The sequence below is a fragment of the Passer domesticus genome, chromosome 10, assembly GCF_036417665.1.
Source record: "Passer domesticus isolate bPasDom1 chromosome 10, bPasDom1.hap1, whole genome shotgun sequence".
In the NCBI taxonomy this organism is placed as follows: Eukaryota; Metazoa; Chordata; class Aves; order Passeriformes; family Passeridae; genus Passer; species Passer domesticus.
In genome coordinates, this window is record NC_087483.1 from 5658530 (window position 1) to 5680608 (window position 22079).

The 22079-nt window shown below is 51.9% G+C and overlaps 3 protein-coding genes across 6 annotated transcripts in view; all 3 read left to right on the forward strand.

The window, feature by feature from the left end:
• Nucleotides 1–22079, forward strand: part of LOC135308490 (maestro heat-like repeat-containing protein family member 7) — a 166226-nt gene that overhangs the window by 104101 nt on the left and 40046 nt on the right. The window lies entirely within an intron of this gene.
• Nucleotides 1–22079, forward strand: part of LOC135309327 (maestro heat-like repeat-containing protein family member 7) — a 122861-nt gene that overhangs the window by 62804 nt on the left and 37978 nt on the right. The window lies entirely within an intron of this gene.
• Nucleotides 13443–18785, forward strand: LOC135308491 (maestro heat-like repeat-containing protein family member 6). Of its 2 annotated transcripts, XM_064433465.1 has the most exons (14): nt 13443–13676; nt 13976–14040; nt 14150–14299; nt 14483–14631; nt 14968–15115; nt 15360–15547; nt 15637–15774; nt 16043–16157; nt 16330–16467; nt 16660–16836; nt 16971–17123; nt 17283–17384; nt 18124–18180; nt 18472–18785. In XM_064433465.1, the coding sequence occupies exons 1-13, from the start codon at nt 13556–13558 to the stop codon at nt 18142–18144; spliced, it is 1665 nt and encodes a 554-aa protein (XP_064289535.1). In that variant the 5' UTR covers nt 13443–13555; the 3' UTR covers nt 18145–18180; nt 18472–18785. The 2 variants fall into 2 exon arrangements, with proteins under 2 accessions (XP_064289535.1, XP_064289534.1); XM_064433464.1 differs by lacking the exons at nt 18124–18180; nt 18472–18785 and having other exon boundaries at nt 17283–17432.

A 22079-nucleotide genomic window follows, 5' to 3' on the forward strand; every position in this document is an offset into this window, starting at 1 on the left:
TCCCCAACCTGCCCCCCAACGCCAACCCCCCCAAACACCCGCACAGGAGCCCTCAACACCCCACCAGCACCCCCATCTGTCCCTGTCCCTCGGCAGAGCTTTCCCAGCCTTCAGCAGACCCCCTGGTTCCCTGCACATGCCGTGGGATGGCACTCAGGAGGATCTGCTCCAAGGCCTTTCCCGGTAGCAAGCTCAGGCTGCCAGGCCCATGGTTCCTGGATCATCCTTCTCACCGAGCCTTCCTGTGCACGGCTGTTCCGTTGGCACATTTGCGCTCGGCTGGGACTTCTCCACTCACCCAGGGCTGCTGCTAAAGGATGGAGAGCAGCCTGGCAAGCTCTTTCTCCAGCTGCCTCTTTCCTCTTGGGGGAGGTAGAACATTGCACAAGCAAGAAACTGGTGCCTCCACAGACCCTGGATCCATGCTGGGACAGACATGGACGTGAAGTATGTCATATGGAAAAACTCTTTATCACTAACCGCTCGCATTTGTTCTCTCTGTTCCTTTGTTACCCGTGGTATAAAGCAATACTCACTTGTTTGTCATACACAGAGGCCCCCGCCTACACAGCTCATTCACACCATGTGGGTTCAAGTCTGATGGGTGCCTTGCACAGGTGGCACAGGGAGTCCCACCTACACGGTCCCGGGGCAGGGGCGAGCGTCCCCTTGGTGGGTTAGAGTCCCAGAGTTCAGGAGTGGTATGCTAACTGGCATTGATTAAATGTGGCTGGAATTTGGATTGGGAGCTGGTTTAGAGAGTTTATTAAGTCTGGTATAATATCGTGTGTGTGTCCATGTGTTAAATCTGTCAATGCAACATCGTTTACTCTTTGCTTATGTGAAGATAAGGAAGGGAATGTGCTCAACACTGTTACCTTTTTCCTTTGGGGATGGAATGCTATTAATTGGAGTAGAAGTAGTCAGAAAATTGAGTGTGTGTTCCAAGGTTCATCTCTAAGAATGCAAGAAGTGGAGACACAGTCTCAGAGGGAAACAGCGTTGTATGGTTGTCCTGGGTTGACTATATGGTGCTTTTATCCCCAGTCATCTTGTTCTGTTTATACTGAATAATAAGTTTTACACATTTAAGATTCTCTTCCAGACAGTGAAGAAGGGAGGGAAGAAGCGCACAGTTTGTTTTCAGACTGCTCTCACTCCTACATAATCCTGCTCCTGGACTGTGTTGTCTGCGGATGGACAGACAGCAGGACAGAGCTCCTTTTTTCCCTTTTTTTTTTTTTTTTTTTTGTTTTTTTGTTTTTTTGTTTTTTGTTTTTAGTTAGTTTTAGCTAGCTGAGGCAAAGAAGTTCCCTGGACTGTGATTTTTCCTTTTTCTTGGACCTGTTCAAGCCTGCTCTGCACTGAACACCCAGAAGAGCACCGGCAGCTCCACCTGTGGCCCCCTGGCCGGGCCTGGGCCGCGGCGTTTCCAGCACCAGAGAGACTGATCAGAGACTGAGTGAGCCGAGCTGCAACCCGGGGAGGGGACTGTTCTGAGTTTGCTTTTTTTTTTTTTTTTTGGAGTATTGAGAAGTTTTATTGTTTAATATTGTTTGGGTTCTATTGTTTAATAAAGAGGTTTCTTTCCACTTTTTCTCCAAGGAGATGTTTTCTCCCAAACCGGTTGGAGGGGGGAGGGGCAATTGGAGCTGCTTTTGTAGAGAAGCCCCTTTGGGGGTTATGTCCCAAACAAGCCCCGAACCAGGACAATGGTCTTGCAGATTGGAAATTGAAATTGATTGTCTAGAGAACTTAAAATACTCTGGAGGACATAGGTCCCTGGCAGCCTAGCTGGGAATTTTTTCCAGCAATAGGATGATATCTTTTGGATGCTTAGAGCACCTTAAGCACTCAGACAATTTTCTAGTTTGTGGGAAAGCCCCTAAGTACCCTTTTGTGTTGTATGAAAGAGTGTGAATGTGTGGAACTGCATTTGCATTGTCACCCTGAGGGGCTTGGCAGGTGAAGGACAAGGAAGAAGTAGATGGTGAGAAAGGCCAGAGTGACTCTGACACGAATGAGACTTACAGTCTGACAGGAACCAAGCGCAGTAGCTCTACCTGCATTTCCACTTTGCGATGACAGGAGTGGCAGGGAAATCAAAGTGACTGATGCCCTATGCTCCTTGTAACCCTCTGATCCCTTGTTTGTTGTGTAGGGGGCGTAGAGATTGTAGTCCTTGTAGTGGCTCAAACAATTGGCCCATAGAAGAGAGCAATAGCCTACTTCTCTAAACAACTGGATGAAGTGAGTAGGGGACAGCCTGACTGTGAGCAGTTGCTGCTCTTGTTTCAAACATCCAAAAAGCCTGAGAATTCACTTGAAGTCAACAAATAATTGTATTTATCTCACATTCAGTAGCAGCACTTCTTGAGCAAAAGAGTGGGCGTTGGCTTTCACCCTCCAGATTGCTTAAATATCAGGCAATTTTGGTGGAACAATGTGGTATTACCAAACTAATCTCTTCTCTAGTTAATCCAGCAGCATTCCTGGCCACTCACCAGACAGACAAGGAACCTTTGTAGCATGACTGTATCAAAACCATGAAGTCCACTTTATTCCAGCTGCCCAGATTTTAAAGAAAGCCCAATTCCAGGAGCAGAATCTCAGTACACAGTTGGGAGTGGCTTTGTAAGAGCAGATCAGTGAAAATCAGGATATACAATTAGCACAGAGCAAGTCAGCTCAGAAGGCAGAGATAATCACTTGAACCCGTATCTTCTGACCAGCCTGAGGAAAAAGGATCAATATATGAACAGATTCCAAGTATGCCTTCATAGTAATCGGTGCCATGAAGCAGTTTGGAAAGAAAAGGACTATTGACAGCTCAAGGAAAGCAAATTAAGCATTCAGAAGAAATCCTAAAATTTCTGGAGGCAGTACTAGTACCTCAAGAGGTTGCAGTTATGCACTGCAAAGGACATCAGAAAGGAGAAACAGACCACAAAAGGGGTAGGTAACAGGTTGCAAAAAGAGCAGCCGAACAAAGCCATGCTGAGTTTTGGGCACTAATTCCCAAAGGTAAGGAACAATATGACAATGATGTATGTCGTATAATCAGAAAGATCTAGAATTAGCAAGGAATTTATGAGCAGAACGGAAATATATTGTTTTTGCAACTCCTCAGGTATAGACGGTTATACCTGAAAAAGCATTGTGAAAATTAATTACAGATGAACATAATTGTATACACTGGGAAGAGGATGCCTTACATAATTATTTCATGAGGACAAGAGTAAGATGCAACCTGTACTCTACTGTAAAGCTGGTAACCCAAGGGTGTGAAATAATGTCTTAGAACCAATCCACAAACTAGGACTAGAGTTGAGCTTGGCATAGTAGACAAGGGACAATATCCTGGACAGCACTGGCAAGTTGACTTTTCTCAATTGCCAAGGAAAGGGGGCTATAAATACCTTCACCTTTCACTGATTCCTTCTCAGCGTCACCTGAAGCATTCCCGACCCAAAAAAATAAAGCTAAAGAAGTTGTCAACATTTGGTTAAACAGCATAATGGCCTGGTTCAGATTGCCTTTAGACATCTCCTCTGATCGAGGGCCACGTTTTCTAGCAAATATTGCACAGCAACTTTGCAATAAGCTCCAAATCCACTGGCACCTACACATGGTGTATTGGCCACAGGGCAGCAGCCAGGTGGAAAAGAGGAATTATCTGCTAAAACAACAAATAGTCAAAACTGGACAAGGGACCAACATACCTTGGCCCCAGGCCATACTTTTGGCTTTATTATGGATTTGAGAAGACCAAGAACAAAAGAAAATCTGAATCCATTTGAAATACTGTACAGAAGACCATATAAGCATAATTGTCAAGGGGAAGACACTGTACAAGTTGGGGAGGGGTATCTGCAGAACCATGTTGTGCAACTGACACAACAGCTGCAGAAAATAAATCAACACATTTTGAGCAGAGGAGCAAGAGGATGCTCCTCTCCACAAATCCAGCCTGGGGACCAGGTATATGTCAAATCCCCTGGGGGAAAGCCTCTTATCCCAAAAAGGAAAGGACTCTCTTTAGTACTTTTAATCACATATACAGCCTTTTAGGCTTGAAGCGTTAACCTCTTGGCTACACTATTCCAGAATTAAAAGACTTCAGCAAAAGGCAAGAGGAGTCCACAGCTGGACCTCAGAAAGAACAGAAGAAACCAAGATGCGCTTCACACCATCATTGTCTTCCTGATATTTCTGATCGGAATCCAAGTCACAGTAGGTGACTGTCACTACCATCATGATCTCCTTGGCCTGCGAGATCCTGCTAGATGAAACACTCAAAAATATTCAGGACCTAATTGGCTAAAAGAGATTAATAATGTAAAAACTCTTTACACCATCTAAAGGATTAATCACTGAGCAGTTGAAGATTGAGGAAAACCTGACTCCATGCTGGCCTTTCTTGTCCCACCTGAAAGCAGGACCTCTATGGCTTGTAAGTTTGAAACTCACAAACCTCTTTTAGACGAGATTCCTACAGTGACCATGTGCATCCGTGACCTTTCTAACAAGCAGCGTGTGAATCCATTTTCATGTGATTCCTATCAGGATTTTTGTGCTATGCAAATTAAAATGGGAGACTATAACCTAGCACAAGATAGTTCTCTTCTTCTGCGGGGCACAGGTGGGGTGGGAGGACCATCATCACACAGAGATACAGGAATTGAGCCTGCCAGGAATGCAACCCAACACATATTGTTTCCAGCAGGCAGCTCTTGTGCCACTAAATAATAAATTGTCCTGTTGGTATGCTTAGTACATGGAACAGGTCTCATAGAGGATCTGCTTTTGAGAACTGAATTTCATTCTTGGCTTATTCCAGGCCATCAGAAACAGTAACCAATCCAGTTGGAGGGGAAGCCGGGAGCACAATCATCCTGTTAGGATATATCATGCCCAATGTCATGACCGTGTGATGGCAACCCAGATATGCATGGAATCCTGACAGCACAACTACATCCTCTTATGGGCTCAGGTACTCAGAATACTCAGCCATTTGCAGTGGGAACTTTAGTAAAATAAGTGTCCTTTGTAATACTACCAGGGGCCAGTGTAAGGTTTCTGAAGGCTTCTGAAATGCTTGCCTAAAGGCAGGCAATGTATCTGAAGAAACCAGTTACCATGCCTTGGGTACTCGTCAAGGAGCAAAACAGAACGGGTCACACAATAGGCATTTAAAATTAAAACAAACAGCTTTACATTAGCAAACAATGGCATAGCATGGGACCCATATGTGAAATAATATAGTCTTTCACTCTGGGGTAAGAAAAACAAATGAACAATTGTTGCTTTTAGATCCACAGTACTCTCTGAAAAAGCTGGAGGTAAAGATAGAGGCTAATAGAACCAAAATTAAACAGCAATACTACCCATTCATACAGCAAAGCCTAAAAGGCTGGGAGACATGGATACATTCCCAGACACCAAATCATAGGTCTAAAAAAGGCTTAAGGGGACGGTTTGGGTCTGAACTGGGCATATGAAATTCTATTGATCAAGAAGTCTTAATAAATGAAGCACTGTGAGTTCTTATATTGGACAGACACAAACTCCTCTCAGATCAACCCTGCTAACACTTGCCCAAACCCAAAGCCTGGCAGGTAACCTATTAACCACCCTGGCCAACAATACACAGCAGGATTGTTTCCAGCAGTCGTTGGCTTTATGGGAAAACTACAGGGTAACATTTCTTTAGCATTTCAATGTAGACAAGCTCATCTGTGGCTACAGTCTGTAATCTCAGGAAAACTTAGAAAAAGGAGAGCTGGGGAAATTGCCAAGAGAATTAACTAAATCATGCCTAAAAATGAAACCACAAAGGAATTTGAAAAAGACTTCCACACTTGGTGGCAATTGGTCAGTTTCACATAGAATGAACAGAATACTGCAGTGTTTTACATTAACCATTAAGAATGCAAAAAAATACTGTGTAATTCCAATTTTGGCCCTTGGAGCTATAAGAACTCATGTAACTCTCAGTCCCGTTCAGCATAATGTCTGGGCCATTTTCAACAAGAAAACTGGAAACTGGCAAACTCTTAGTATCAAAGCATGTGTGCCAAGGGATGCACTGAATTTTGTGTGCAAAAATGCAGGGCTTGACAGAGAGGATCGGTGTCTGCACACTGAGGGAAGCCCTTGTATTTGTGAAATGAGCCCAGTAACCTATGCACAGTCACAGGTATGTTATGTGGGAAGGGGATGTGCCTGTGTGAGATCTGCTTGCACAACTATTACAACAGAGTCATTAAATGAAACTGCTAATGGTAATAACTTCTCTATTTGTAATTCACAACCAAAAGTGGATGTGACTTGAGCCGCACCACACAACAACTTCTCTTCAGATTATGCAGAATGCGTATGATGTGTATCATGAAGCACCCAAATTCCAAACTGCAAGGAACATTGATGTTCCAAAACAAATACTGTACCAGCCTAATATAGAATGGCTAGTGGCAGAAGTCAAAAATGCATCTCACAGAGCCTTATGGACACTGAAATTGGTATCAAAGAAGTTACCAAAATCATCACCAAAATAGAGAAAGATAGGGAACATCACGAGTCAGATGTCTTCTTGTGATGGACAAATCTTCAATCACCAACAGCTCCTCCGAGTTTTACCTTCCTCAGCAAACCAGTTCTAAATAAAAAAAAAAATGACCCTCCTCTTAACCATCATGAACCTATGGATGTGGTAGAAAATTAAAAGAGCAGCATAACAGTACATATGTCCTGTGGACTGTGGAGGGAATCTTGCAAAAGAATTTGCATCAGGATAAAGAGAACGGGAGGATGAAACAAGGCATTTGTCTGACAGAAGCACAAGCAATTCACATAAGCAAACAAGTACTTAGCACAGACACAGGTAAGTACTTAGCACCAGTTAGCATAAGAAAAACCTGGCGGGCCTAACTTGACAGGAGAGGGACTTGAAAAAAGCTTTAGACACATTCTAGCAGAAGAAGGAAGGGCAAGTAGGCAATGAGCCCTGTGCAGGGAAGCCATGAGGAAGAAGTGCTGCTTTAGGGCATGGAGACCGCTCTGGCCAGCGCCTGGACATCAGCTTCAAGTACAGGAATCTGACAGAATGTATTCCTAACCCCCTGCCTATGCAATCACCTCAGCAGGGTAAAGATGGATGGTATTTTTGATGCAATTCCTACATCAACCCACTGAAATTTATACATGGCAGAGAAGCATTTTGGTGGGGTGCAGACCCCTGTCCTCCCGTCAGCTCAATAAAAGGGCTTTTGGTGGACAATGCATTTGTCTGCAGATTTCTTTGAATTAGGGAGACCCCTCGGGACTGCTGTATCCTGAGGGAACACCATGGGCCCTGACCTGTGCCTCAGCTTCCAGGACCACTCTTGGCCAGAATCCTGACGTGGATGCAGGACTGCTGCGAGGCACTGCTGGCACTCAGCGGGACAGGACCGGCTGTCTTGTGTCCACGTAGCCCCCCTCACACAGCCAGGGCCACCCCGAACCCAGACAAAGGCTCACGCGTCAGCAGAGAGGAGCAAGGAGCACTGGGCTCCTCTCAGGGGATCTCAGCATGGTGCTGCAGTGGGAGGGGCAGGCAGGCCACCCACCTTCAGGGCATCCCCTGCATCAACAAGGCGTGCATTTTGGCCTTTTCATCCCTCCACACCAGAACCAGGCCTGACATCTCCTCCTCTGCAGTTTTTCCACTTAGGACATCATCTCATGCTTGGCCAGTGCATCAGATGAGGCCGCAATGGCTTCTGATACCACCTCCATGCCAACCACAGCTCCATTGTGTGCTGTTCCTCTTTCACAGGTTAACTTCCCATCAATTGACCAATCCATTGTTTCTCTCAAGGGTCACATTCCCACCAGTTCAACCATAAGGTTTCCTTCACTGTCTGTTCTTCATTATCTTGCTGACGTGCACAACAGCGGATCAAATGTGGCAGGGCCTTAGACACGACTTGGCTCCTGACACACAGGCTCCTTGTGCCACTGCTGGCCTTCCATGTGCTCAGCAGGATCTGTACCTGCACAGGGTTGTGGAACTGCACCTTCAGCACAGGGACCGTGCCAGCCTGACCTGCCCTCGTTCCTCTGGGTCTGTGCACAAAACACAGCGTGGCAGAGAACGGCAGCAGGGGCCTGTGTGTCCCAGGGCCCCGGATTTGTTCTGCTGCAGCTCCACAGAGATGCAGGCAAAGTGAAGGAGCCAAACTGTTTATTAATGGAAGGTGAAGCAAAGGAATGACCTGGGAGGGGGAAAAGGGGAAGGGCAGGATCTGAGGACTAGAGGGAAAGAGCTGTGAACAGGGAGGGAGAATGGAGGGAAAAAGAAGGGATGGGCAGAGTCTGAGGGCTGGAGGGAGGGAGCTATCTATAAGCAGGGAGAGGGCTGAAGCCATGCAAGTTTCCCACAGGCTCAGCTGTGCCAATCATCAGCAGTGCCTGGAGCTGCAGCTGGTCTCTTCTGGTCTCAAGGCAGTCTCATCTTCCATGGCATTTGGAGGGCTTCTACAAACACTGGTTCTTCTGTGCCAGTTCTGCAGCTCTCCCACTGTCTCTCTGTTGAACAACTATGTTTGTCTGGGAAGGGCTGTCATCTCTCCTCAGGGCTTGAAGGGCTGGAAGGGAGAGGAACAGAGCCATGGTCAGAGCCTGGATCTGTGGGAATCCTAGGAGACTGTCCTGCCAGGGCCATCTCACCCAGCTCTGGCCATGGCCACAAGAAAGGGGGTGTCAACTGGATCAGCTGGCCATGAATCTGCCCCCCGCATTCCTGCAATCTCTCTGTGCTCGGCCCACGCCACCCCTCATCCACACAGGGAGCGAGCCCGCCGCAGCCAGGACAGGGATGGCAGCTCCCTGCCCAGGCACTGCAGCTCCCCATGCCAGCCCCCGCTGTCAGCCCGCTGCCCTCACTCACCAGTGTAGATCAGCAGGAGCTCTCCTGGCTGCCCCCTCAGGTGCCGCCCGGCCATCCCTGTGAACACAGAGCCTGTCACGGCGGCAGCGGCACAGCTCCCTGCCAGCGGCGCTGCCAGCGCTGCGGCCACACGCCCTGCTGGCCCGGCAGGGCTCAGCCCGGGCCCTTGCCGCACGCTGCCGCCCAAGGGCACGGCTGCCAGAGGGCGGCAGCAGCGCCCGGGCCAGGCGGGGCTCCACGGCGCCGGGCCCGGATGGCGCTGCCGGGGCAGCGGGCGGGGCTGGGGCCGAGCTGCGGCGGGCCGGGGAGGGAGCCCGGCCTCGTGGCTCACCCATGAACCTGATGGCCGCCTCTCGCAGGGGCTCCTGGGGGCTCTCCAGGTAGCGCAGGGCCCGGCGCAGCTGCTCGGCCGCTCGGCTCGTGTCCTCTGCCAGCTGCAGAGAGCGGCAGCAGGGAAGGCTTGGCGCAGGCTCAGCCCCTGTGGCGGGCGCTCCCTGCGCCCAGCCCCGGCCTCCCCTGCCCGCACAGCCCTGAGGCGCGGCCAGCAGCCGCTGGCGCCGGGCTCCGCAGGGGGCAGAGGGCCGGCTGCTGCCCGGGGAGCCGCGGGGCCGCCCCGCAGCCCCGCCGCGCCGGGGCTCCATCGGGAGTCTCATTCCGGAATGAATTTGTGGTAGACTAAAGCCCCTCACTCCCCGTGTCGAATAAATTAAATTCCTGCCCCATAGGCCTTATGCTATGCAGTACTGTTTGCTTTGATTAATTTCTGGGCATCATTATGCAATGGATTTCAGTAGCATCACCCTCAGGAAAGCTTTTGGTCCAGCCCTGCATCCCTTTTTCAGACTGTACAGAAATTTTGTGGACTTGTTCCCACTCTACCTGGAATCTTCCAGCACTGCAGATGTTCAGCTATTACAGCCCTGCATGGGAGAGACATTAATTCATCCAGGAAATGTTTGCAAAGGCTTTGTGGGCAATCCTTGCTTAGTTTCAGTAGTGAAATTTGTATCCTGGCAATGATGGAACTCACTGGACTTTTCCAGCATGTGTTTGCTGATGTTTGAATCTGGAAATGGAGAAGAGATTGTTGGAAGCTTGATATATTGCGATGCCTGAACTTCCCTGTTTGTGGCTCCCCAGTGCCGTGCTTAGCAGGCACCCAGTTGTGTTTGGACATGAGCTACCACTGCCAGACACGCAGCAGCTGGAGCGTTGAACATCAAAGACTGAGCTGACGTTTTTCCCAGAACACAAGGAAACATGGCAGTGCCTCTGTATAATCTGACTGTCCTGTGAAATTCAGCAGCTGGTGGTGTTCAGGTGCTGCTGCTGCTGTTATAGATACACAGTACAATACTGGCCTTTTCAAATGTTGAAATGGATTCTATATGTGTGGTGTTAAAAGAACTTTGCTATAAAGATCTCGTTTTCATTTCTGTTGTTAACTAAAACTTAGAAACAGCTGATGTAGTATGCTTGTGTTAAAATGCCTGCTTGGATGGGATACCATCCCATGAACATGTGATGAGGACACCTGCTGCAGATATGCCAACTATCAGCACTCACGGTCTGAAGAAAATGTGGTCCAAAGCCTGTCACCGTTGAGTCAGGAACCGAAGTGAAGTGACACATTAACTCTCTTCAGCAGGTTAATGCCGAGTTTATTAGAAAGCCATTCCTTTTTATACACTGTTCCGATACAGCTGGACCTGACTGCTCATTTAATCAACACCCCCCCACCACTGGCTAATTAAGAAGATGCCCTTTGGTAAACATCTTCTGAGAAAACAAGTGTTCAAAACACCAGCCGCAAGATCGTTTTCATTCTTTCAGCCTTTTCAAAACTCCCCAGAACAATTCCTGGGAAAGTTTATGTGGCCTTCTCTCTCTGAGCAGGCTGTCAGTATCCACAAAAGCCCGTAAATAGAGGTGATGATAAGAATGGACTAAAAGCACAAACAAGGAATACGCATGCTCTAAAAAGGCAGACGTGAGGAGGAGCCATGCTAAACTGTTCCTGAAACATGGAAACTGGTTTGTAGAAACATTCAACATGCATAATTGTTTGTGAATATGTAACAGGCTGATGCAATAGAAATGGTATTGTCTTGGTTTGACCTGGAAGTGAGTTTTTGGAAAAGTTGTGGTCAAACCAATCAGTGGCCAGATTTGAAATTGTCACTTGCTGTGGCCACTGGGGATTCAGATATGCCTCTGAGAACACAGGAGTTAAAAGCAGAGCATTCCCAGAGAAACTCCCTCTTTAGAGTCCGGCAGGTGAGCTGGTCTGACCTCCTCCCCCTGCCCAGCTGCGTCTGGGTGGGGCAGGGGGAGGCCATGGGGCCTGAGGGAAGGGACGCTGGAGCCCCTGCAAGAGGCAAGGGTGGAGGAGAGGAGGAGATCTGGGATGGTTTGGGCAGCCCCCCTGGGAGAGAATGATAGAGACTGTGCTGGCTTGGAATTTGATATCTCGTGCAGGCACCACGGCCAGGAAGAGAAGGGGTGGGGGGGGGGGCAAGGTGCCCAGCTGCTGGCAGACCCAGCTGAGCTTTTAACTCTTTTGGTACTGAAACAATAAAAGCTGTAAAAACACTGATCCTCCCCAGTTAAAGATTGAGAAGAGACGGAGAATGGGAAAGAAGAGAAGGTTTGAGTAGTTGAAGAAATGCCAGCAGATGAGAGTACCCTAAGTGGAAGAGATGATTAGAGTAGCTTCAGCTGAAGTTTTCTCTTACATAGCCACAGGCAAAACCAATTTCTTCCAATAATGCAGAGACTGCACCTTGGAGGAGGCAGTTGGCCAGAAACCAAAAATGAGAGGGCCGCGAAGAGAAACAGAAAGAACAGAGACTCCGGGGGAGGGTGTGGTGAAGCCCTCTGCCTTCAGCGAAGGGTCTCTGTTCCTGAGACCCAGGCCCCAAAGAAATAAAAATATGGGGGGGGACAGGTGTCCCAAATGGTGAGAGAAGGCCACTTCTTAGAACTGAGCGATGCATTCTTAAAAGGACCTAAAGAGCAGTTTAGATCCATAGCCGGTAGTGAGAGCACTGGACATGGAAGGGAGATGGTCACCGCGGCAGATTTTCTCCGGGCGGCTGCCGCGTGTGACACAGAAGCACAAGAAGTTTCACTGTGTTTCTGAAAAAAGCCCATAGTGCAAGAAAGAGACTCCTCTCTCCTGATGAACTGCAAGGAGCTTGTGTGAAAGAGAGTATTGGACTGAGATCTGAATGTTAAAAGACTGGGGGGAGGAGGAGTGTTTTAAGAGTGTTCCATAGTAGATTGTTGTGTGTGTTTTTTTCTTTTTTCCCTTATGTTTCTGTGTTGTAGATTATTAAAGTGTTGTGTTTTTCCCTCAATTCCCAATTGGGAGCCTGCTTTGTTCTGTTTCCGAGTCACATCTCACAGTAACCATTTAAAAAATATACCTTTCATAGGGACCCTGGCATTGTGCCAGAGTCAAACCATGACAGGTATATAAAGAGTGTTTCCAAAATAGCTGGGATAATCTAGGCTGAATGCCAAAAGACATCCGGTGATAAATATTTGCTTTATCGTCTTTGTCTCCTACTGTACTTTATTACACCTTCTAAATTTTGTACAGAAGAGTGAACCTTGTTTTTCACACTGCAATCCCTTCTATGAAAAAAATCATTTCAGGACTGACTAACAGCTTCTGCCTTCTGACAGACACCAAGTGTTGCAGCAGAGCTCCAGGTGCTGCTGCCAACAGCCCCTGCAGGGAGGAGCACAGCCCCCAGTGCACGTGGGCTTTGGCTCCCTGTGGCACAGAAGCCCCCCGGGGCACAGGTCTCTGGGGCAGGAGAGGGGCAGCAGCCCTGCCAGGGCTCGGGGGGTGGCAGCTCTGCTTGGGCGGGGACTCTGCCACACCTGCTGATGGCAGCGCTGCCCGGGCCCCAGGGCTCAGAGCAGCATTGGTGCCCTGGCCCACACGTTCCCTGTGCCTGTCACAGCCGCGGGTTTAGGATGGCCAGCAGCCGGGATGTGTCCCAAGGAGGCCGTGCCAGCTTCTGTGGAAGGCCCCGTGCCCTTGCCAGCGCGGCTGCCTCGGCAGCCCTGGGGGCTCCTTCTGCTGCCCTGAGCCCGCAGAGCAGGGCAGCGTTTGCTGATGGGCTGAGCCCTTGCTAAAGATCCTGTCGGGCTGCCTTAGACACTTGGGGCCAGGGATTCCTGCCAACCGGGGCCACTTTGGGTGGGCTGGGCATGGCCCCAGGGCAGGTGGCAGTGTGTGCAAGGGCCCTTTGAGACACGCTGCACAACAGTCACCGTGGCATGGAATGGAGGAATGTGTCCTTTGTGACACGTGGTGACATAGGAGCTGGTGGTGACAAGAACACTCCACAGTGCTCGGAGCAGGCGACAGGACAGGACGGGACAGAGCAGTGCTGTGAGGAGCCCCCGCACAGCGCACTCGTTCCTGCCTGACCTGGAGGTTTTCTGAGGCCTTGTTCCTGCAGCTGACCTCGAGGCCAGAGCACAGGACCTGTTGACCTGTGGCCTTCCGAGGCTTCTGTTTGGCAGTGCCCTCGAGGGCAGAGCTTGGGACTTGGTGCCCTGAGCTTTTCCAAGTCAGCTGTCCTGCTACTAACTCCAGTCATTGACATGGAGCAGAGACCACCGAGTGTGCCCAAGCTGGCCTGGGTTGAGGAGGACGAAGGCGGCCCTGGAGCTGCCCCAGGACAGGAGACTGAAGAGGTGGTGCCATTCCATCCACCACAGGAGGGTGAGTGACAGAGCTGGGCCTCAGGGCTGGCGCCTGCAGCCAGCATGGCCCCATCCCATCCCATCCCATCCCATCCCATCCCATCCCATCCCATCCCATCCCATCCCATCCCATCCCATCCCCTGGGGACATGCCCATGGACAGGACGGAAGAGGGCCCAGGCAGACACCCCGCAGTGGCCGTGCTCCATCCCCCTGGGGCATCCCGGGGCTGTCCCTGCCTGGGGAGCGCAAGGCTGGGCTGTGTTCTCCGGCCTCTCCCGCAGCCCCTCAGCTCTGGCTGCGCTCGCTCTTTGCCAGATGCAGCCGTGGAGCGCACACAGGAGGAGCAATCCAGCCGTGGCCGCTTCCGCAGAACAGCGCAGGTACCTGCAGCCATGCCCACCTGGGCTGGGCCTGCTGTCCCTGCTCAGCCGGGCACCGTGTGTGGAGCACTCCATGGAACATCCCTGGCTTCTTGCCCTTCTCCTACAGCTCGTTTGCGACTTCATCAAGAGTGTTCGGCAGGAAGAGGCCAGGGCTATGGGCGCTGGGCTCAGGGCACACTCAGAGGTCCTCAAATATGAGACCAGTGCTGCCCTGCTAGATTTGCTTGTGGAGAACGGTGCTTCCAAGCCAGAGCAAGTAAGCAACCTGAGGCCAGCCTTCCATTCCCCCATGAGTCACATGGCGACCCAAGCCACGTCTGCTGGTGCCTGTGAGCCTTTGAGGCCATGGCATTGCGGTGGGAATGGAAGCACTTCTCTGGAGAAGTTGGGGACATTGCTCCCTCTGGCAGCTTTCCAAGTTTCCATGTGCCTTCTCCAGGTGCCCGCCATGGTGAGGTACATCCACCAGTGGCTCCTGGCCAATGATCCCGCCGAGCACAGGCTGGACAAGACCCTGCTGAATCTCACCAAAGCACACCCGGATGATGCAGTAATGACGCTCCTGCGTGTGGCCCCGTCCTGTGACAGGTATGGAGCCCACCAGGCCAGAGGGCTCAGGGCTCCCCAGCCCATCACCCTGCACAGCCTGTCCCAGGTGTCTGAAGAACAGAGAGTTCCAGGGCTTTTTGCCTGCTCCCTTTCCCAGCTCTCTGGCATGTTCCTTTCCCAGTCCTTCCCCTGAGCTTGCTGCCATGCTCCCTTGACACCCCACAGGGGTCAGTGCTGCAGGGCTGGGCTGCCTGAGTGCTGCTGGCCAGGGGCAGTGGGCAGAGGCAGAGCCAGCAGTCAGCCTGGGCCCTTAGAGATGCCCAGGCCACAGTGCTGTGTCTGAGACCCGCCTGAGACAGAGCTCTAACCCTGCAGAGCTGCTTGGACCATGTGGAAAACCATCATGGGCTCAAGCAGGACTGCGGAGCTGGCACAGCTGGTACTCCTGGATGTGCTGGGGAACTGGCCGGAGCACAGCACATGCACCTCCAATGGGGACAAAACGGGTGTCTTTGCCCTGGCTGTGAGTTTCTGCAAGTGGCCTTTGCTGGCCCCAAGGCTGCCTCTCCAGCAGCTCTCCATCCTCCTTCCCCCACTGCATCTCCCTGCCTCAGGTGCTGGCCTGAAACCTGGCCCAGGGGCAGCTTCAAGGCCACCAGGCCCCCTGCTCCCCCTGCGTCTCTCCGGGCCTCTCCCTGCCACGCTCGGGCCCTGCCACACGGACACCTCGGCACTGAGCGCTCTCTCTGGGCCTTTGTCCTTTGCAGGCAACTCTGGTGATGTGGAAGATCCTCCAGGAGCGCTGTGTCCCCCGTATAATGAAGGTGTATTTCCCACGCCTATTTGTGCACCTGCTCTTCCAAGTATTCTTCAGCACTCTGGATATGCCAGAGGAGGTGGATACCTTCTGGAAGGGATGCCAGGAAGAACACGGCCTTGCCACCAGCCCCAACAGGTGCTCCATCCTAGAGCTCCTGTCCCTGCCACGTGGCCTGGGAAGGAGCCAGTGCTCCCAGTGTGACCTGGGCTTTGCTCTGCACACAGGTTTGCAGTGCGGACCCTGAAGTCCCTGCTCTGCCAAAGGCAGTACAAGGATGTGGTGGTGGCAATGGAACGCAGGGGTGTCTGGAACACACTGCTGTGTGATGATACCCGACACTATGCCGTGGGTCTGCTGGCCAGGTGAGACCCTCTTTTTCCCACTGCTTCTGACATTTGTGCTCTGTGCCCAGGGTGCCCCACACTGTCCCTGTGGTCATGGGCCAGAGGCCCTCGTCACTGAGGGACGGCCAAGCAGACTGGAAAAGCCTGGGAGAGGAGAAAGCCCAGAAGGAGGGACCACCTAAAGGGCTCTGGTGCCCTTGCAGGATGGTGCTGAAAGAGCAGACCTCTGTGAGCCTATCCTTGGAGAGATTTGCTCAGGTTCCTGGTCCCTTTTTCACCCTCCTAGGGAGATGCGCCATGCTCGTCTTGAGTTGTGTTCCAGTATTGCACTCCACCTCCTCCAGCTGCTCAGCAGGGAGGAGCCACGCTGGGATCTGCCCGCCCTGGCGTTCCTTGTGGAGGTGAGCCTGAAGGCCAGCGCTGCCTGGCTGAGCTGCCTCCCAGCTCTCTGCCCTCTCGTAGCCGCAGCTGCCTGGGACGGTGCCCGTGCCCTGTGCTGCTGCCTGGGCCCAGCCCTGTGCGGTTCCGGGCTCCTGCTGGCCGGGTGCCCTGTCACTGCCCTGTGCCTTTCAGGTCCTCGAGTGCCTGGATTACAGTGAATGTGCTGACAGTGTTGTGGAGGTCTCATCAAGGTACCTGCAGAGCGAGTGCAGGGAGAGGCGTCGCCTGGCACTCAGGGCCCTTCTCGAGCTCATTCACAATCCCTCGATGGTGAGAAGGGGGCAGCGGCTGAAGCTGTGCTGGGAACGCAATTGCTTGGGCTTGGTTGGGCTTTGGGCCCCGGGGCAGCTGCTCCCAGCTCTCCTGCCTCCCGCTTCAGCTGCCCGAGTGCTTCGGGACGGGCTTTGGCCTCTAGGCCCTGCTGCAGCAGGGTGGTGTTTCACAAAATTGTGTTCCACACAGGCTGACAAAATGTGGAGGCTGACTGAAAGCCTCATGGATCTACTGTGGGACAATGATGCAGAGATAGCTGGGATGACACTTGTCGCACTCAGCTTTATATTCTGGCGCAAATACAGTCTGATGTCAAGCCCTATTGTCCTGCAGCTGGCTGAGGCACTCCTGCCACTCTTTGACCATGTAAGGCTCTGTGCTCCCAGCCATGACCACTGGATGCAGTCTGGAAAATTTGTGCTTGTGCATTTCCAGGCCTGTGCCCCGGGGGCCCTGGAGGAGCCAATGCTGAGGTATTTTTCCCTTTTTTTTTCATAAAGGATAATAGCCAGGTACAGCTGCTCTCCATAAAACTTTTCCGAGACATGATGGAGGTTTTGGAAGAGAGAGAAAAACCTTTGGAAAGGCTTGTGCATCAGAGTCTGCTGCCACTCTTCTTCCACTGCCATGATGAGAGTCAGCATGTGGCAGAGGTGAGCACTCGTGGGCTGCTGGTGGCCCCCTTGTGAGGGAGCTGGGCTGCCTTTTGCCTTGGCGCCTGGTGGGCTGCAGCCTCCTCCAGGCCATGGCACAGGGACACGGGGCTGTGCCCTGGGCTGTGGGGCCATCTCTGCCACTCTGCTGCTCTCCAGGCTTCTCGGGAAACGCTGCTTTGTGCGGCCAGGTTCCTGAAGAGGAGAGATATCAAAAAGCTGGTGAAGGAGGAGAAACTGTGGAAGTTCAGCAAGTGTTTGGTAAGGATGAACGAGAATCCCCAGCCTCAGCCTGGAGAAGGCTCCTGAGCGCGGTGCTCAGTGTGCAGGGCTGGCAGCTGTGCCCCTGCCCGCTGCTGCACCCAGAGGCCGCGCGGGCTCTTCTCCAGGCTGCTGTGGGCCCGAGCCGGGTGCCCATGGAGCCCCGGCGCGGCGGGGCTGCGGGGCGGCCCCGCGGCTCCCCGGGCAGCAGCCGGCCCTCTGCCCCCTGCGGAGCCCGGTGCCAGCGGCTGCTGGCCGCGCCTCAGGGCTGTGCGGGCAGGGGAGGCCGGGGCTGGGCGCAGGGAGCGCCCGCCACAGGGGCTGAGCCCGCGCCGAGCCTTCCCTGCTGCCGCTCTCTGCAGCTGGCAGAGGACACGAGCCGAGCGGCCGAGTACCTGCGCCAGGCCCTGCGCTACCTGGAGAGCCCCCAGGAGCCCCTGCGAGAGGCGGCCATCAGGTTCATGGGTGAGCCACGAGGCCGGGCTCCCTCTCCGGCCCGCCGCAGCTCGGCCCCATTCCCGCCCGCTGCCCCGGCAGCGCCATCCGGGCCCGGCGCCGTGGAGCCCCGCCTGGCCCGGGCGCTGCTGCCGCCCTCTGGCAGCCGTGCCCTTGGGCGGCAGCGTGCGGCAAGGGCCCGGGCTGAGCCCTGCCGGGCCAGCAGGGCGTGTGGCCGCAGCGCTGGCAGCGCCGCTGGCAGGGAGCTGTGCCGCTGCCGCCGTGACAGGCTCTGTGTTCACAGGGGTGGCCGGACAGCACCTGAGGGGGAACATGGAAGAGCTGCTGATGATCTACAGTGGTGAGTGAGGGCAGCGGGCTGACAGCAAGAGTTGGCGGGTGAAGACCTGCAAGCCCTGCCCCGGCTGTGGAGGGCTCTGCTCCCTGTGCGGATGAAGGCTGGTCTGGGCCGATCACCCACAGTTTTCAGGGCCATGTGGAGGATCCCTAGCCAGCAGCTTCAGCCTGATCACCTTGGTCCCTGCTCCCTCCTGGCCATGGCAAGAGCTGGCTGGGATGGCCCTGGCAAGGGGCTGTCTTTGCATCCCTCAGGTCCAGGTTCTGACCGTGGCTCTGTTCCTTTTTCTTGCAGCCCTTGAAGACAGGGCAAATGACGTCAGCCTTGCCGTTGGAAGCCTGGCAATTCAATCATTGTGCATCCTCAGGTCTGCAGAGCGGGCTCCAATCTCCAGGTTCCAGAGGCTGCAAAATCAGCTGCGCGGGATGTGGAAGGCTCGGCCGCGTCTGTCGCATCTCCACAGGCTGAGCTGCTGGAGCTCTGTGGAGATGTGATTCCATATGTTCTTTTAGTTGGGGCCACCGGACTAATTAGGAATTTTGTTTTTTTTCAAGAATGTTCTACTTTTAGTTTTCTTTTACTGTGTTAATATAGAATGTGTTATAACACAGAGACTCCAGGATCTCTCTTATGCTCCCCAGGGTCTGCAGGGCATAGGGTAGGAGGGGGAAAATGGTGCTTGCACTCAGCCAGCTGCCCAGGCGTGCAGTGCTGCAGGGACAATGGCCAGAAGCTCCTTGGCCTGTGGTGGTTCTGCTGAAGCCTTTGTGCTGCCGACAGAGCGGGTGGGCAGGGCCGGAGGTGCGGGGATCCCTGCGGGAGCGGTGCCTGGAGATGGCCACAAGGCCTGTGGCAGGCAGGAAGCACCATCCGTGTCCTCCTGGCCGTGTGCTGCTGGCTGCATTGCTGAGGGCTCCCAGGTGCCTCTGGCTGGGGCTCCTCTGGAGCTCCTGTGGGGCTGCGGCGCTGCTGCCGAGCAGCTTGGCCGGGCTGGGGGAGAGCCTGAGGGGCTGGGGCACTGGGAAGCCCTGAGCAATTGGGTGTCAGAGGCCATGAGCAGCCCCCTGGCAGCTGCCTTGTTCCTGACAGAGTTGACTTACAAGACAGGTCCTGGGCACTCTGTGACTCACTGCATCAGTGTTGTTGGAACCCGAAATGTAGGGAATTCTCAGCCTTTTGGACTTGTAAGCAAAGCTTAGAATTTAACAGAGGATTTGATCTGAGACCTTGGAAAAGGCTTCCAAATTTAGGTGCTGGAAGCAAGAATGTGGATTTAGAGTTCATAGCAGTGACACATGAAGCTAAGTGGAGGAAAGTTTAAAGTTTTAGACTTTTAGATATAGAAAAAATAAAAGTAGTTACAAAAGTAAACAAGAAGTGGAGAATGCAGTGCTGTAGGTTTGTTTGCCATAACATGATTGCCTAAGGAAGCTTACAGTGTAGCATGAGTCTCTAAAGCGAAATGTTAAAGGATTGGGTCCAAAACATACTTATCCTTGTTGGCAGTGTTTTATTGGCCAATAAATCCTTAAAAGGTCTTGTAACTAGAAGTCTTGTGACCTTGTGAGCCATACAGTGGAGATGTGAGCCAAACTCACCCTTCCTGTCTGTGCCAAAGATAAGAAAAAGAAATGGCATCATCTAAAAAACTCGGAGGTCCGGTCTCTAACTCATTCCAAACTCCTTCAAATCCCCCTAAGTGTGATTTAGCTGCAAATAGATGACAAGGACTCTTAATGCTGGCTGTTTGACTCCAAACCAGCTGCTTTAGAAACTGTCACATAACCCTGGGTAGTTATGTGGCAGAAATGTATCATTTTAAGAAACTTTCCCAACTGACTTGAATAGAGGTTTGTTTGTAGGGTATTTTAAGGGAAGTCCTCGCAGCAGAGGTCTGGCCTTTGGCCGAGCTGTGTCCCCTGCTGGTTGTGAAGAGTGACATCAGCTCCAGGTGTTTCTGGGCTAAAAATATAATCAAGTCACTTGGACTTGCTCTTTTTGGCCTATAAAAGGTGGACTGACTTTTGGGGCAAATTTGGAGACCTCATCTATGGGTGGATGGACCACCTAGGATTTTCCCAATTGCTGGGAATGGTTCTCCAGGTCCTTGGCGCAAAACAGGGCCCCCCAGCAACTGTGGATCTGCAGGATGATAAACAATTCAGGCAATTGGTGATGCATCTTTCTAAATCGCTCTCCTTTCTCTCTTACAGTACTGATTGAGGTGCACCGCCTTGCTTGTTTTTGCTCCTCACTAAAACCAAGTGCACATTTTTATTGAATGTATCTTCTTTCACTGTGGTTCCTTAATATTCACAGTAAAATAAGAACATGATTTCCAGTGAGGTGTCCTTTAAATCGCCTCTGTCAATTGGCAGAACAACAGGAGGCTCCTGAGAGGCTGGAGCACTGGGAAGCCCTGAGGAATTGGGTGTCAGAGGCCACAAGCAGCCCCCCGGAAGCCGCCTTGTTCCTGACAGCCGGCTGCTCTGGCACTTCCCCACAGCGTCTGCCAGGCCTGCAGCAGAAGCCCTCGAGGCCAGGCCTCAGCAGGAGGCTGGGGACAGCCCTGAGGTGCCCAGGCTGGGCTGGCTGGGGACAGGGAGGGCAAAGTTCCCGGCTGGGGCAAGGGACGAGGTGGTGGGAAGCTAGATAACCTGAGATTTTACCCCCCAAGTGTTCTTTCTGTCCCCTAATATTTATCTCAGGTTTGGTCCCATAATGATCTCTATGTGCCCTTGAGAAATTACTCAGACTTTTCCTCAAAAGTAATTTTGTCCCCGAGAGATCACCTCATTCTCAGCCTAGCTGGGAATTTTTTCCCACAATTGGGTGATATCTTTCAGATGCTCGGACCACCTTAAGCACTAAAACAAATTTCTAGTTTGTGGGAAAGCTCCTAAGTACCCTTTTGTGTTGTATGAAACAGTGTGAATATGTGGAACTGCATTTGCATTGTCAGCCAGAGGGGCTTGGCAGGTGAAGGACAAGGAAGAAATAGATGGTGAGAAAGGCCAGAGTGACTCTGACACGAATGAGACTTACAATCTGACAGGAACCAAGCGCAGTAGCTCTACCTGCATTTCCACTTTGCGATGACAGGAGTGGCAGGGAAAGCAAAGTGACTGATGCCCTATGCTCCTTGTAACCCTCTGATCCCTTGCTTGTTGTGTAGGGGGCGTAGAGATTGTAGTCCTTGTAGTGGCTCAAACAATTGGCCCATAGAAGAGAGCAATAGCCTACTTCTCTAAACAACTGGATGAAGTGAGTACGGGACAGCCTGACTGTGAGCAGTTGCTGCTCTTGTTTCAAACATCCAAGAAGCCTGAGAATTCACTCTAGCACAACAAATGTATTTATCTCACATTGAGTAGCAGCACTTCTTGAGCAAAAGAGTGGGCGTTGGCTTTCACCCTCCAGATTGCTTAAACATCAGGCAATTTTGGTGGAACAATGTGGTATTACCAAACTAATCTCTTCTCTAGTTAATCCAGCAGCATTCCTGGCCACTCACCAGACAGACAAGGAACCTTTGTAGCATGACTGTATCAAAACCATGAAGTCCACTTTATTCCAGCTGCCCAGATCTTAAAGAAAGCCCAAATCCAGGAGCAGAATCTCAGTACACAGTTGGGAGTGGCTTTGTAAGAGCAGATCAGTGAAAATCAGGATATATAATCAGCGCAGAGCAATAGGGGATAGAAGCCCTACACAAGTCAGCTCAGAAGGCAGAGATAATCACTTTAAGCCGTACCTTCTGACCAGCCTGAGGAAAAAGGATCAATATATGAACAGATTCCAAGTGTGCCTTCAGAGTAATAGGTGCCATGAAGCAGTTTGGAAAGAAAAGGACTATTGAAAGCTCAAGGAAAGCAAATTACGCATTCAGAAGAAATCCTAAA

Excerpts from the sequence above, each read along its gene's own strand:
- LOC135308491 (XM_064433464.1), top strand. The coding sequence starts at position 13,556 with ATGGAGCAGAGACCACCGAGTGTGCCCAAGCTGGCCTGGGTTGAGGAG. Across the intron at positions 14,632-14,967 it reads GTGGCCCCGTCCTGTGACAG|AGCTGCTTGGACCATGTGGA; the intron begins GTATGGAGCCCA and ends CTAACCCTGCAG. Across the intron at positions 16,468-16,659 it reads TCATTCACAATCCCTCGATG|GCTGACAAAATGTGGAGGCT; the intron begins GTGAGAAGGGGG and ends TGTTCCACACAG.